The 14897-nt window shown below is 34.7% G+C and overlaps 1 protein-coding gene across 1 annotated transcript; it reads left to right on the forward strand.

Moving 5' to 3' along the window:
• Nucleotides 1–621: 621 nt before the first annotated feature.
• On the forward strand, nt 622–13893 carry LOC106708911 (phospholipase A-2-activating protein). Its single transcript, XM_045678243.1, has 16 exons — nt 622–864; nt 1040–1273; nt 1502–1692; nt 3544–3685; nt 4459–4616; nt 4978–5119; nt 5363–5543; nt 7531–7640; nt 7714–7803; nt 8084–8263; nt 9132–9255; nt 9590–9650; nt 10014–10139; nt 11638–11783; nt 12301–12425; nt 13224–13893. Exons 1-16 carry the CDS (start codon nt 728–730, stop codon nt 13402–13404), a joined length of 2328 nt encoding a protein of 775 aa, XP_045534199.1. The 5' UTR covers nt 622–727; the 3' UTR covers nt 13405–13893.
• The last annotated feature ends 1004 nt before the right edge of the window (nt 13894–14897 follow it).

Below are 14897 nucleotides of genomic sequence, written 5' to 3' on the forward strand. Positions count from 1 at the left end.
TGGGAAAATATATTAATAACATTAAAGTCTATTTAGCTAAATTTTTCCTCCCAGATTTCTGGCGATTTAAGTTATGTTCAAATTTAAAAATTTGCTAGGTATTTTGGAAATTATAAAACTAAATTCTAATTTCGCGCGTTTATTCATCTATAATGTTGGCATTACGAAAGACGTCAAATATTCACAAAGCTGCATTCCTTTTACCATTGTACTTACTGTTACTGTGTGTGAAAAGATCTTAAATATTGCCTACCTTATATGGTACGTAGGTACCAATAATTGTAATACATTTTAATGTTATACCTAGAGCTAATACTTTTGTTCTACAGTTAATAATTTTAAAGCTTTTTAGGATTTCATTTTTGCACAGTCCAATAAAAATGTGTGATTGTTCATTTAACATGATTACAGCCAGCATGAATGTTCTCAGAACGTACATTCCATCTTTGTAATTTGTAAAAGAATTTTGACAAACAAACAACAAGTTATATGACTGAAAAATTAAATATATTTAACACTCCTTTTCTTTTTGATACTTTCGATCATGTTCAGATTTTTAAGCTATCTATCTTCGCCATCTGTGAACAATGACAATGTCAATTTGTAAAGTTTGTCAACATGACATGACAACTTATTCGGCCATTGTTGTTCAATGTTCATAGCGAAAAAGCGATTTGCCGTTATTTGATCTTTGTGCTTATTTTGTTCTCATAATTCATAGTTTCCGATGGCTATACCTGATTATAAACTTAGTACTGTATTGTGTGGGCACTCACTTGATGTGCGATGTGTAGCAATAACCAAAGAATCTTGTATTTTGTCAGGCTCCCGTGATAGAACTGCAAAATTATGGCACCCGGAAGGGTTAGTTTTTCAATAAGTTTGTTCATATAAATACGAATACTATGGAAATTATGCAAAAAACATAACATAGCTTAACTCTGTTTAATGGCATATTGTGCGTGACCATAGTTCAGGCTCATATTAAAATAACTTCGTCATAATTAAAATATTAAAGTAAGTTTCTGTATTTTCACAGAGTGAAAGATTTTGTAAATGTTGTTTCATACAAAGGCCACAACAACTTTGTATCATGTGTGTGCTGGTTCTCACCTTGTGAAGCTTTTCCTGACGGTCTTGTTATAACAGGCAGCAATGACAATACAATTATTGGTTATAATTTACAAGATGGAACAATTCTTATAACTTTAAAAGGGCATGAGAATGCTGTGTGCAGTATTGCAACTAGCCGAGATTCAGGAATACTTCTAAGGTATTATCAAAATATTTAGTCACTGAATTAAATATTTTTTTTAACATATTTCATGCTACAACTTTTTTTATAATAAACAAGCCAGTGTTTGACTATGATCCCACCTAAAATTACTATGCTTTTTAGTGGCAGTGAACATTTTAAATTCATTAGTAGAATTTTTTCATTTTATTATTAGATCTGTATCTGCTTTTAATAAAATTGAGTAATATAATTATAATTTTTCAGTTCAAGTTGGGATAATACTGCAAAGGTATGGAATATCAACAATATTCATTCAGAACCTCTAACACTCAAAGGCCATCAAGCTGCGGTGTGGGCAATAGTTGAACTTGGTAATGGGACATATGCAACTGCATCAGCAGATAAAACTATTAAGCTATGGAAGAAAGATGGTAGTGGCATATCAACTTTAACAGGTATTTTTGTGGTTTAGATTAACTAATAACATAGGAAAGGGAGCAGTTGAATTTATATGGGGAAGTTGGATCAGAAATGTGCTCTATATTGTCCATTTGCATGTTTCTGATCAACCTACTAGTTAGTCTAATGAAACAATAAACAAAAAAAATCCCATTGGGCCAATTAATCAGTAGGCCGAACACCCCAACGGGAAACACCATTTAAAGTAGGCATTGCATCTACAACTGATTGGTTTCTTACATGATCTAGATCAGGGATCCCCAAACTATTAGGTCCTTACATATGAAATTGGCGTTTTTCGTACTGGCCACTTTAATCACGAATTTCTCCTCTTTGGTAAGGAATTCCAAATTCAAATTTGTACAGCTATAGACTCATGTATTTGTGGTTCGATGACCGTCATTCATTTGTTTTTTTTCTTCTGTTTTTTTCTGTTTGCGTCACTCATTTTACAAAATGGAAAACTTAAAATATCGCATTATTTACGAGTACGAGTTCCGCCGTGGCACTAGTGCTGCGGAAACGACTCGAAGGGTGAATAATGTGTATGGCGGTCGTGTTGCAAAAGAAAACACAGTTCGTTTTTGGTTCCAACGTTTTCGTTCTGGAAATTTCGATCTGCAGAACAAGCCCCGTGGACGGCCTGAGACTCAAGTTGATAATGAAGAGTTGAAGGCTATTGTTTAATCGGATCCATCGCAAACCACGTCCGAGTTAGCTGCAGGCTGCGATGTTAGTGATAAAACTGTTTTAATTCACTTGAAGCAAATTGGGAAGATTAAAAAGCTTGAAAGGCGGGTACCTCACGAATTGACTGAAGCAAACCAGCAAACGCGCGTCGACTGTTGCGTTACATTACTAAACCGGCACAATAATGAAGGTATTTTAAACCGAATCATTATCTGTGATGAAAAATGGGTTCTTTACGATAATCGGAAGCGCTCAGCGCAATGGTTGGATCCTGGCCAGCCAGCCAAATCCTGCCCCAAGCGAAAATTAACCCCAAAAAAGTTACTTGTAAGCGTTTGGTGGACTAGTGCCGGTATTGTTCATTACAGTTTTCTCAAATCTGGCCAGACTATTACGGCTGATGTCTATTGTCAGCAATTGCAAACCATGATGGAAAAGCTAGCGGCTAAACAACCTAGGCTGGTCAATCACTCCACGCCACTGCTGCTTCACGACAACGCTAGACCACACACTGCGCAACAGACGGCTACTAAATTAGAAGAGCTTCAATTGGAAAGTCTAAGACATCCTCCGTACTCCCCGGACCTTGCTCCAACAGATTACCATTTTTTTCGAAATTTGGATAACTTCTTGCAAGGGAAAAAATTCAACTCCGATGGGGCAGTCCAAATCGCCTTCAAAGATTTTATTGATTCCCGTCCGACTGGTTTTTTTAGTAAAGGGATCAATGAACTACCTATGAGATGGCAAAAGTGCATAGAAAATAATGGTTCATACTTTGATTAATTAAATATATTATATTAAAAAATATTCGACTTTTTGTTCCTCCCATACAAAACGCCAATTTCATATGTAAGGACCTAATATTTCAGACAAGTGACCCCTTTCCCAAAATAAACTGTTACCTCAGACTCCCAGGGCCAAATTAACTACTTTTAAGAAGAGAAGAAGACAGAGTGAGAATTAGCAATGCTTTAAGTTCAATATCTATCACTTTGTGAATCGGTACTCTAGATAGATGTTCATTTTACTATAATACAATTGGTCACTTGATCTTTTACTATAAAAAAGTATTTGAATAACAATTTAGAAAACCCTGAGGGTCATGTTACTATTAATAAGCTAGAAAAGATTGATGTAATATAACCTTGTTGTAGGTCACACGGATTGTGTGCGAGGTCTGGCTGTGGCTACTTCCGAGGTATTTCTAAGTTGTTCCAATGATGCCACTGTCAGATTGTGGACTAATAAAGGAGAACGACTTAATACTTACTATGGACACTCTAATTATATTTATAGGTAAGGCTTTGTCTATATTTTCAGTATAACTTTACCTTTTAGCTGAGACTGACATTTGTTAAAGAATATAGTACGAGAAAATTGTCACTATGTAATATTTTTGAAATCTATGAAAACATTGACAAAATATACCATTTTAAAAGTGTATCATCATCATCAGCTCACTATAGGTCCTCACTGAGAGGCTCGGAGCCTACCCTAGGTTAAGGGTGACTAGGTCAAAGTCAACCATCCTGGCCCAGTTTGAATTTGATTGAATCAGTGCCAATTGAATTTCTTCTCAGATATGTGCAGCATCACGATGTTTTCCTTCACCGTAAGAACGTCCGATAAATGTACATATGTACACAGTACATGGCAGGACTTGAACCCAGGACCTGCAGATTGCAAGTCAGTGCTTAATCCCTGAGCCACCGATGCTCTTTAAAAGTATAAGTTTTTAAAATAGCTTAAAATTGAGTCATCAATGTATGTAATAATAAAAATAAACTGTTTATTGCCATAGAAATTTACAAAATTTTAAAACGTAGATATTTTCAATGTTCAGTGATGGCAAAAGGGGCGGCTCAGCTTCGCCAACACTGGTCAGGATACAGTGTCGAGCTGGTTTTCACTCCCCTTCCCAAGATGAAAAAGGGAGAATAGATAGTCGATGGTTGTTGTACACTAGTTATAAAAAAACTTAAGAAAAATAACAAATTACTACTCAATTATGAGTATTAAATTTTCTACTAAGTATTTACTGTATGTGTATAATTATTTTTATTTTCCAGTATCTGTATTAATCCTGGGGTGCCCAACAGCTTCACAACATGTGGTGAAGATGGTACTGTGAGACTGTGGTCTAACGGAGATTGTGTCAGAGAGATACACCTTCCGGTGCAGTCCGTTTGGAGTGTCACATGTTTGGATAATGGAGATATTGTTACAGGTACACAGTTAAACTAGAATATTTAAATTGTTTAAACTTTCGTGAGACATCATAACTAATTAATTAAGAAATGGCTTAACTCACGTTTGATCGTCCGGTGACGGCACCAACTAGTTTCGGACCCATCGGGAGTCCATCTTCACTGCTTCACTTCTTCACTCGCACTGCGAGACGCGACGCGACCGCGAAGTCCTCGGATTAAACACTCGCCCTGAAGATGGACCCCCGATGGGTCCGAAACTAGTCGGTGCCGTCACCGGACGATCAAACGTGAGTTAAGCCGTTTCTTAATTACTTAAACTAGAATACTTGCTACAAATAAATCCTTGTTACAAATTATTAACTATTTATATAACTTTAGGATCTAGTGATGGTGTGATCCGGGTATTTACCAAGGATCCAGCAAGGTATGCTGATGAAGCAACTATCAAAGCATTTGAGGAGGAAGTTGAGAAAATGCAGTTTGCTGCCAAACAAGAAATCGGAGGCTATAAACTTTCTGAGTAAGTTAAAATTAAATAAAGTCTCATTTGCATTTCGTCTTACATATTTTATATCATCCTAAAACAGTTGTATTTTCCCTTGTTTAAATACCTCTATTTTTAATTTGAGCTGTTTGAATTATATAAGATGGCAAACAAGCAAGCAGATATATAATTTCTCCAAATTACCGAAGTCCCCGCTGCCCATACACATCTGTAACAGATGAAAACAGTTTCTTATAAAAATCAAGTTATGATTTCCAGTATACCCGGACCAGAAGTATTGTTAGAAGCAGGCAAGACAGACGGACAGACAAAGTTAGTTAGACGTGGCACTAACGTCAAATGTTACTCTTGGAGCGCCGCCGAGTGTACCTGGAATGAAGTCGGTGATGTGATGGGAGCGCAGCCTCCCACCGAGGGCAAGACTATGTACCAGGGAAAGGTGAGATGTCATAATTGTTATTTATCTTCCACACGTTCGTTCGTTTACCACTAAGTGAGGTACTTGGTATATATTTAATGAAAGAAATTGTAGCTTCATTTAAGAACTTTGAATGTATTAATAATTAATATTTTTATTACTAAGTAAAATGTAATATTAGGTCCTTACATATGAAATTGGCGTTTTTCGTACTGGCCACTTTAATCACGAATTTCTCCTCTTTGGTAAGGAATTCCAAATTCAAATTTGTACAGCTATAGACTCATGTATTTGTGGTTCGATGACCGTCATTCGTTCGTTTTTTTTCTTCTGTTTTTTTCTGTTTGCGTCACTCATTTTACAAAATGGAAAACTTAAAATATCGCATTATTTACGAGTACGAGTTCCGCCGTGGCACTAGTGCTGCGGAAACGACTCGAAGGGTGAATGATGTGTATGGCGGTCGTGTTGCAAAAGAAAACACAGTTCGTTTTTGATTCCAACGTTTTCGTTCTGGAAATTTCGATCTGCAGAACAAGCCCCGTGGACGGCCTGAGACTCAAGTTGATAATGAAGAGTTGAAGGCTATTGTGGAAGCGGATCCATCGCAAACCACGTCCGAGTTAGCTGCAGGCTGCGATGTTAGTGATAAAACTGTTTTAATTCACTTGAAGCAAATTGGGAAGATTAAAAAGCTTGAAAGGTGGGTACCTCACGAATTGACTGAAGCAAACCGGCAAACGCGCGTCGACTGTTGCGTTACATTACTAAACCGGCACAATAATGAAGGTATTTTAAACCGAATCATTACCTGTGATGAAAAATGGGTTCTTTACGATAATCGGAAGCGCTCAGCGCAATGGTTGGATCCTGGCCAGCCAGACAAATACTGCCCCAAGCGAAAATTAACCCCAAAAAAGTTACTTGTAAGCGTTTGGTGGACTAGTGCCGGTATTGTTAATTACAGTTTTCTCAAATCTGGCCAGACTATTACGGCTGATGTCTATTGTCAGCAATTGCAAACCATGATGGAAAAGCTAGCGGCTAAACAACCTAGGCTGGTCAATCGCTCCACGCCACTGCTGCTTCACGACAACGCTAGACCACACACTGCGCAACAGACGGCTACTAAATTAGAAGAGCTTCAATTGGAAAGTCTAAGACATCCTCCGTACTCCCCGGACCTTGCTCCAACAGATTACCATTTTTTTCGAAATTTGGATAACTTCTTGCAAGGGAAAAAATTCAACTCCGATGGGGCAGTCCAAATCGCCTTCAAAGATTTTATTGATTCCCGTCCGACTGTTTTTTTTAGTAAAGGGATCAATGAACTACTTATGAGATGGCAAAAGTGCATAGAAAATAATGGTTCATACTTTGATTAATTAAATATATTATATTAAAAAATATTCGACTTTTTATTCCTCCCATACAAAACGCCAATTTCATATGTAAGGACCTAATATATTGTGTAACCTACAGTGATAAGAAAACTGACTGCCACTACTTTAAAAGTTAGTTTAACAGTTCGGATTTGTTTGTTCTATGTTGTAAAATAATTATAGCCAAAAACGAATATCTAGTTAAGTGAGAGAGACGCTACGATTAGTTCTAGTTCTCTCTACTTCGGAACTGAAAATGGCAAAAGAACATGACATGAAAGCTACAGTGCAACAAGGATGTTGTGTTGACACAAAGGGGCAATAATGAGCTATTATAATTTGTCTTATGCCACCTGGTCAGATAACTTTGTCGGTATACATATTTAAAATATTAAATTATTTAAACTTTCGTGAGACATTATCATTAACTAAAATAAGAAACGGCTAAAACACGTACATTTGTCCGATGTCGGCACCGACTAGGCCCCCAATCGGCTCTAAACTAGTCGGTGCCGAGACCGGACAAATGTACGTGAATGTTTTAGCCATTTCCTATTTTAGTTAATATTTAAAATAATATTTTTTGTCTATGTTATATATAATTTTATTTTTATATCTCTTTTCAGGAATACGACTATGTATTCAGTGTTGATATCAAAGATGGCGCACCCCCAATTAAGCTACCATTCAACAAGACTGAGGATCCTTGGGTAGCGGCACAAGCCTTCATACATAAGTAATACATACAAATTAGAATAAATAGTAATAATAGTACTAAAGTTAAAACTAATATGTATATTTTTTTTCAGAAATGATCTACCCCAAGTGTACTTAGAACAAGTAGCAAATTTCATAATAACTAATGCGAAATTAAACACGCTTCCTACGCCCAGTAACGGGTGAGTAAGTTGAAAATTTATGTTATTTTTTATATGTCACAAAATAATTTCTATATTCTTACAACTTTAAAAGTGACTGTTTAGTAATACATTTTGACAATTTCTTGAAACATGACAAATATATGACAGACAAAAAAAAATCACAAGCCTATTTTATCCACACTATTTTTTTTTTTCTTATACATAAATCGGGAAAAAAACTGCACTGCACTTAAGTTTTGTTGAAAGATATACTACTTTACTTCAAAAATCTAACATATTTATATATGTTGGTACACAGTTACGCAGATCCGTTTACTGGCGAATCTCGCTACGTACCAGGATCAGGTCCAACAACGAGAACTGTCACCGCTATGGACCCATTTACCGGCGCAGGCGCATATACAACTGCAGCAGCCTCTAACACCTCGGTGACAACTGTCAGTGACAAGCGGTACATACCTCATGATGCTTATATCAGGTCAGTATGTATATAACACTTGGTATATAAATTTTTTATAAACTAATAGGCTATTCGTCAAAATTCATAATCATTTTTTTTTTCTTAAGAAATAGATTTTTTTTTTCACTTCTCCACATTTATTCTATGTCAAATTTTTTATTCTGTTTCTGTAATTTTCTTAAAACATAAGTAAAATGTCCTTTTAGTTAAAGAAATTTAAAAATACATTGTAATTATAGCTGCCAAATTTAAATAAAAAAATACTTTAGCAAAATTCCTTTTACTCTTTGACGAGGGATAAAAAAAATCCACACATTTCAGGTTCTAATTAAGCATTAATCTAGACCAGTGATCCCCAAACTATTTTAGAAAAGAGACCCCCTATTTCAAAATGAACCGTTACCTCAGACCCCCCATAACCAAATTACCTACTTTTAAGATTAATTATTATTATTTTTCATTCTGACAGTTCAATAGAAGAAGAGTGAGAATAGGGAATCTATCCCTTTGGGAATCTCTGATCTAGACACACTTATATCAATATCTGTAGTGACATTTCAAGTTTCAGCCAAACTTAAATCTATGAAGTTTTTAATTCACAACACATCCAGACGTTTTTTTTCATACTAAAAATAAATAATACTTTGTTAGTATGTTTATAAATGACTAGCTTTTATCCGCGACTTCGTCCGCGCGGAATAAAAAAACTGCACACAAGATAAAAAAAGTTCCTATGTCCTTCTCCTAGTTCTAAACGACCTCCCCATCAATTTTCAGCTAAATCAGTTCGACCGATCTTGAGTTATAAATAGTGTAACTAACACGACTTTCTTTTATGTATATAGATAAGATTTATTTTTTCAATTTAATTATTTGATATTTTCAGATTCGATCAAGCAAACCTAAAAGCAATATATGATAAGTTAAAAGAATTCAACAGTAAAACTGGTGATGGTAACAATTCATTCACAGACGAGCAACTAGAAAGTATTGTTAAATTAGGTGAAATGGTAAATATTCTCATTTGAATATAATTTTCTATTTCTATCTATCTGTTGTCAAAGTTATATGTTAACTAGCTCTTGACCTCGACTCTGTCCACGCGGGGTTAAAAAATAAACCCATATAAATAACACATGTATTCTTTCAGACTATGTTCTATATTTATCCCAAATGTCATTGAGATCCGTTTTGGAGATATGTATGTTCAAAATAACATCCATCTATCCATACATCTAAAGTCTAAACACTTTCATTTATATTAGTAAGATAGTATTTAGATTTACATGGAGTAGTAATTTTATTATTGATTTGTTGTTATATTTAACATTTATGTAATTTCAGAATAGTTCATTCAATCCTGATACAATCAGTTTATTGAAAAAAATGCTGGAATGGCCAAAAGGTAAATTGTAAAATTACAAAATTATTTTTTTCTTAAGAAAATAACAAGTAAAGTAATATTATAGTGCTGTTTATAAAATACTAGCTTTTACCCGCGACTTCGTCCGCGCGGAATAAAAATAGATAACGGGGTAAAAATTATCCTATGTCCGTTTCCTGGTTCTAAGCTACCTGCCCACCAATTTTCAGTCAAATCGATTCAGTCGTTCTTGAGTTATATATGGTGTAACTAACACGACTTTCTTTTATATATATAGATTTTTTTTTATATTTTTCTATAATTTTTTATTTGAATTAAAAAGAGTACAAAATACAAAGTTACAATAAAAGTGTCTAATGTGTGTGTTAATTTTCTATTTTTCAGAAATTCTGTTCCCCGTATTAGATGTGACGAGGTTAGCTATAAGAAGAAAGGATATCAACGGACAGATATTTGACACAACTTATGGACCTAACTTTGTCAAATATCTCCTCTCCTTACTTAATCCAGGTTTGATTTTCATTTTTCATATATTTATATTGTCTGAGTATATATTTCGTCCTAGAAGAAAAGGATAGGGGAAGAGAATTTAATGGAGGAGGGGACACAGATAAGATAAATATTTCCTTTCTATGCAACTGCAATAGCAGATGTCTCTTCGCAGTAATTACTTCGCCATTTTGGCGAATTCATGTGGCCGCTTTCTCCAGATAATATAACAGGAAAAATTGTCGTAATAGTTTTGTTTCGGTGTTACCATATTTAAGAGTATATTTTGGACAAATAAGAGAATCATAATTATAAAACCTCATTTCCACTAGTGCGACTAGCAGCAACTCAGTAACTGCTGACGTACTAATAGAGTGGTCTAGATTAGTGATGCAACGGAAGTGTCTTACCGGAACCAGAAACGGAAACAGATGTCAAAAATAAATTTTAGCAGAAACGGAAACGGAAACGGATGCGGAAACAGAAGTGTAAATAATAATAAAAACATATTTACAAAAATATTTTTTTAATAATAAGTTAAAATACGCGTTTTTTTTTAATTTATTTTCAGGAAACAAAATTACACTATTTACAAATTAAAGTTCGCCAAACCACTCGTGTTGACAAACGACAAATATATTTCTAACTATATAATGTTGATGATATATTACATGGTTATCACTTATTCAAAAGTACATTTAATAACTCGTAAGTATGAAATAGTCACATTTTGCCAGTTGTCAAATTTTATATGGACAACAAATAGACAGTTTACTCCAGCAAGAGAAACTGATTGTTTCAAACAGCAGCAGAAAATATTACGCGCTTAAATTCACAAAATAGTACGTAAACAAACAAATGCGACAAGTGCCGAAAGGCCGCGCACGGACTGCGCGTCTCTCGCCGCGCATTTGGATCTCTCAGCCGTTGTAAAGTTCCGTTTTATCTCCGTTATTAAAGTTGCGGAAACAGAAGCAGAAACGGATGTTGAAAAGCACGCGGAACTTCCGCACTTGCGGAAACGGAAACAGACATCCGTTGCATTACTAGTCTAGATAGCAATAGAAATGACAATCACTTAGTGGAAATAGGGTTTAATTACCGCACTCATTGTCCGTAAGTACTTTTCGAGTGGGTAGACTTATTGTAATAAATGCACTAAGAGACTCCTACATACAAACATCTTGAACTTGTCTCACTTACGTAGTCGTTGCACCAGGTTTCTGTCTGCCGTCATCTCTATTGTCACTTCCTTCTTGATCATGTCACCTTTCACGTCATCCATCCATCTCTTCTTAGGTCTACATCTACCGGTGTACCTCCACACTCATAACACTCTTTGCTACATGAGATTCTTCCCTCCTCATAACATACCACGCCTTTTACTTCTCATTTTTTCTACTACCGTTGCTACTTTCAGACTTCCTCTAATATACCACACATCTATCTTAACTAAGAGACTCCTAAAGTGACTATTAAACTTCTTTGAATTTGATAGTTTTTTTTTATTATCTTACAGATAATTTAGCGGCTAACCAAATGCTTGCGATGCGTGTGTTGGTGAATGCGTTCAGTGATCTCGCGGGTGAGATGCTGGTGCTGGCGGCGCGCGAGAGCCTCGTACACTGCATCATATGTCTCACGCATCTCAACAACAATGCACAGGTATGATAAAATTATTTAGTGTGGATTTCCACTGTTCAAAATACCAACCACTGACCTTTACAAATGTAGACAAGTTGCTACTTGGAAACTACTTTTTTGTCTTCCTTCAGACTCCTTCCTTCCTTCTTTTAAACCAGGATATCTTAGTTGGTGGGCATAATTCAAACTAAATTATAATAGCTCACTAGTCCTCCTGTTAACGACAAAAAATGTCATGAAATTAACTTTCTTTGAACTGTAACTGTCATGTAATTTTTTTCAATACCAACTGTGATATCACCGCCTTTACAGGTTCAGATATCATTCTTTAATTATATATTAGTAGTTCGTCAAAACCGATACCAACTGTTACTGCCAATGCGAAAATGGCGAAAATCAAATAGGCACAAAATCCACGTCTTATAGCCTCTCCATTTATAGTTTGTCTATGTCACATTCTACTTGAATATATTTTTTTTTAGGAGAAGGGGGCAAACGAGTTTTTATCATGTAATTGTAATACTTTTGTTTGTTTCAGATCGCAGCGGCGTCCCTGTTACTGAATCTGTCTGTGGCGCTCGCGCAGCAACCAGATATTGCGGAACTCGTCGACTGTATACTACATCTGCTCAACAGACTTACAGATAATGAAGCTTATTTCAGGTAATGTTGTGTTGTGGTGGGCATAAAAAAAATGATTTCTCTTCACTTACTGATTTATTCACTATATATATAAAAGAAAGTCTTGTTAACTATTTATAACTCAAGATAGGTCGAACTGATTTAGCTGAAAATTGATGGGGAGGTAACTTAGAACTAGAAGACGGACATAGGAACTTTTTTATTTTGTGTGCATTTTTTTTTATTCCGCGCAGACGGAGTCGCGGGTAAAAACTAGTTTTAAATGAAAACACTTTCCGTACACGTGTTGTCTTCCGTCTTTTTCAACTCAACTCTTCCTTTCGCTCTCATACATCCATCTTGTTCTAACCAATCAGTCGTTCATACATCTCAATCATATCCATCATTTTTTTTCGTTCAGAAACCACAGACCTACATTTATTTGATGTTGGCAACAAATTATCTGGAGGATATCTTTGATGCTATCAACAATAACCCATGAATGTGTTATCCATTTCAGTTTAGTGGATATTTTTAGACAGGTTCAGCAAGATTTAATAGATGCGATTCAAAATTCACTAAAACGTGGCGAAATTTGGGTCTAATATGTTATATATCGTATTACTTTATTTATAAAACTAGTGTGCAATTTTTTTTAATGTGTTAATAATTTTTTGGTTGAATATCCCTGGAATTTTGACATTTCGTTGTCATAAAATTTAATCCAAATACCTCAATTTGACAGTATTATGTATAATATTTTCTTGCTTTTTTATATAACAGCTTTTAAATGTATAAATCATGTATTATTGAATCATAAAATGATGTTTGTTTCTACAGAGGTTTAGTGGCACTGGGAACACTTCTAGCTGAATCCCCACAAAAACTTCCAATACAAACGAAAATTGTCTCCAACACTCAGTTACACAATAGACTGAAGAAAGATTGCAACAATTCGACAAGTGATGCCAATCTTAAGAAAATATCAATGTGTTCCCAAGAAATTATCAAATTATTATGAAGTTTTCATAAAAATATTTATAATATGATTGAATCTTACTTTTATATTCCAGCTATTTTGAATGCACTCGCTAGCTGACATTATTTAGCTATGAATTTGAAATTTTTTCATTATTTATCATACAGTAAAAACCGGTTATGACAACATTGAAGGAGCTCGGCCATATTCAGTCGCAATAACCGATATCCTCTGGACATGTTCCTTTGAAATGACAACTTTTGCTACCTTGCGACTTAAAAACGCTAGTTACTGCCGATATCTAATATTTCAAAATGGCGAAACTGAATTAGGCACAAAATACTACATCTCATAGCCTATCCAGTGGAGGTCAATATTTATAAGGCAGTTATGGTTCGGCCAGGATCTTTGGTTTTGTTAGTTTCCGGTTTTTACTACATTTGCTGTATATTGCAACACCTCTATGGTTGCCAGCTTTTAATAGTTCAAATGGTAATAGGTAAATAAAAAAGTTTTTGTTTTTAAATATTTTATAATTGATTCTTCAATAGTATAAAAAATAAACGTTTTTATATTGTAACAATACGAGCAGCAATAATAAATGTAAAACGAAAAGAGAAACAAATCTTTTATTTACCCACCTTGGAAATTTAACCACGATTAAATTTATCCTGGATTTTTACTAAAAACACATTTATTTTACAATGAGATTATCAAATACAATATAGGAATAGGAATAAATGAATTTGTTACAATAATCAAATCCATCGTACAAACTATGTCCTTAAAATAAATATTTACAATAATATCTCTTTATACATATTAATAACATGAAAATCTAATAATTAATAGTTATACAATTTTAACAATCTGAAGCGACTTGTTCAATAAACTTTTTATATGTAGTCAAACAAGAATATCTGAACCGGTGAGGGGCGCTGCTATCGCGGTTATTTCTGACAGAATATATATAAAACCTACTTAGATAGAAAGTGACATGAAAGAAAAAAAAACTTGTGAGTCGTCATGGGACGCCTGGCAGATGTGAAACATCGTGTGTGTACAAGTAATATGCATAAAATATTAAATGAATAAAGGAAGGAATTAATGAAGTAATTAATGAATGAAGGAATGAATAATAATAATAAATAATATTAAATATTATTAAAATAAAATATATATATATGTATACCTCAGTATAGCGTGGCGACGCTTGCCGTGGCGACGGGTCGGTAGGCCAACGATTCGGTTTACAAGTGATCCTATAGATGTTTCACATCAAAAATTACATGACAGCTACAGTAAAAAGAGAATCTTGTCGAATCTTTGAGAGTCTTTTGTCGTTGACGTGAGGGCGTTAGTGTGCTGTCATAATTTAGTTTGACTTATTCCCAACAGTTCAGATAGCCTTATTGGTCTATTTATATGTTTAATAGCGATTAAATTAGTTTTATAGATTCAACATTTTTGCTCTAGAAACAAAGAATAAAAAGTATTGTCAACTTTATTATGAAATTTGTGACTTAATTTTTAAT

This window comes from Papilio machaon, chromosome 6, assembly GCF_912999745.1.
Source record: "Papilio machaon chromosome 6, ilPapMach1.1, whole genome shotgun sequence".
Classification (NCBI taxonomy): Eukaryota; Metazoa; Arthropoda; class Insecta; order Lepidoptera; family Papilionidae; genus Papilio; species Papilio machaon.

Bases quoted from the DNA above. Each gene is read 5' to 3' on its own strand.
- LOC106708911 (XM_045678243.1), top strand. From the start codon at position 728: ATGGCTATACCTGATTATAAACTTAGTACTGTATTGTGTGGGCACTCA. The intron at 4,617-4,977 runs GTACACAGTTAA...ATATAACTTTAG, and splicing joins TAATGGAGATATTGTTACAG to GATCTAGTGATGGTGTGATC. The intron at 11,784-12,300 runs GTATGATAAAAT...TGTTTGTTTCAG, and splicing joins ATCTCAACAACAATGCACAG to ATCGCAGCGGCGTCCCTGTT.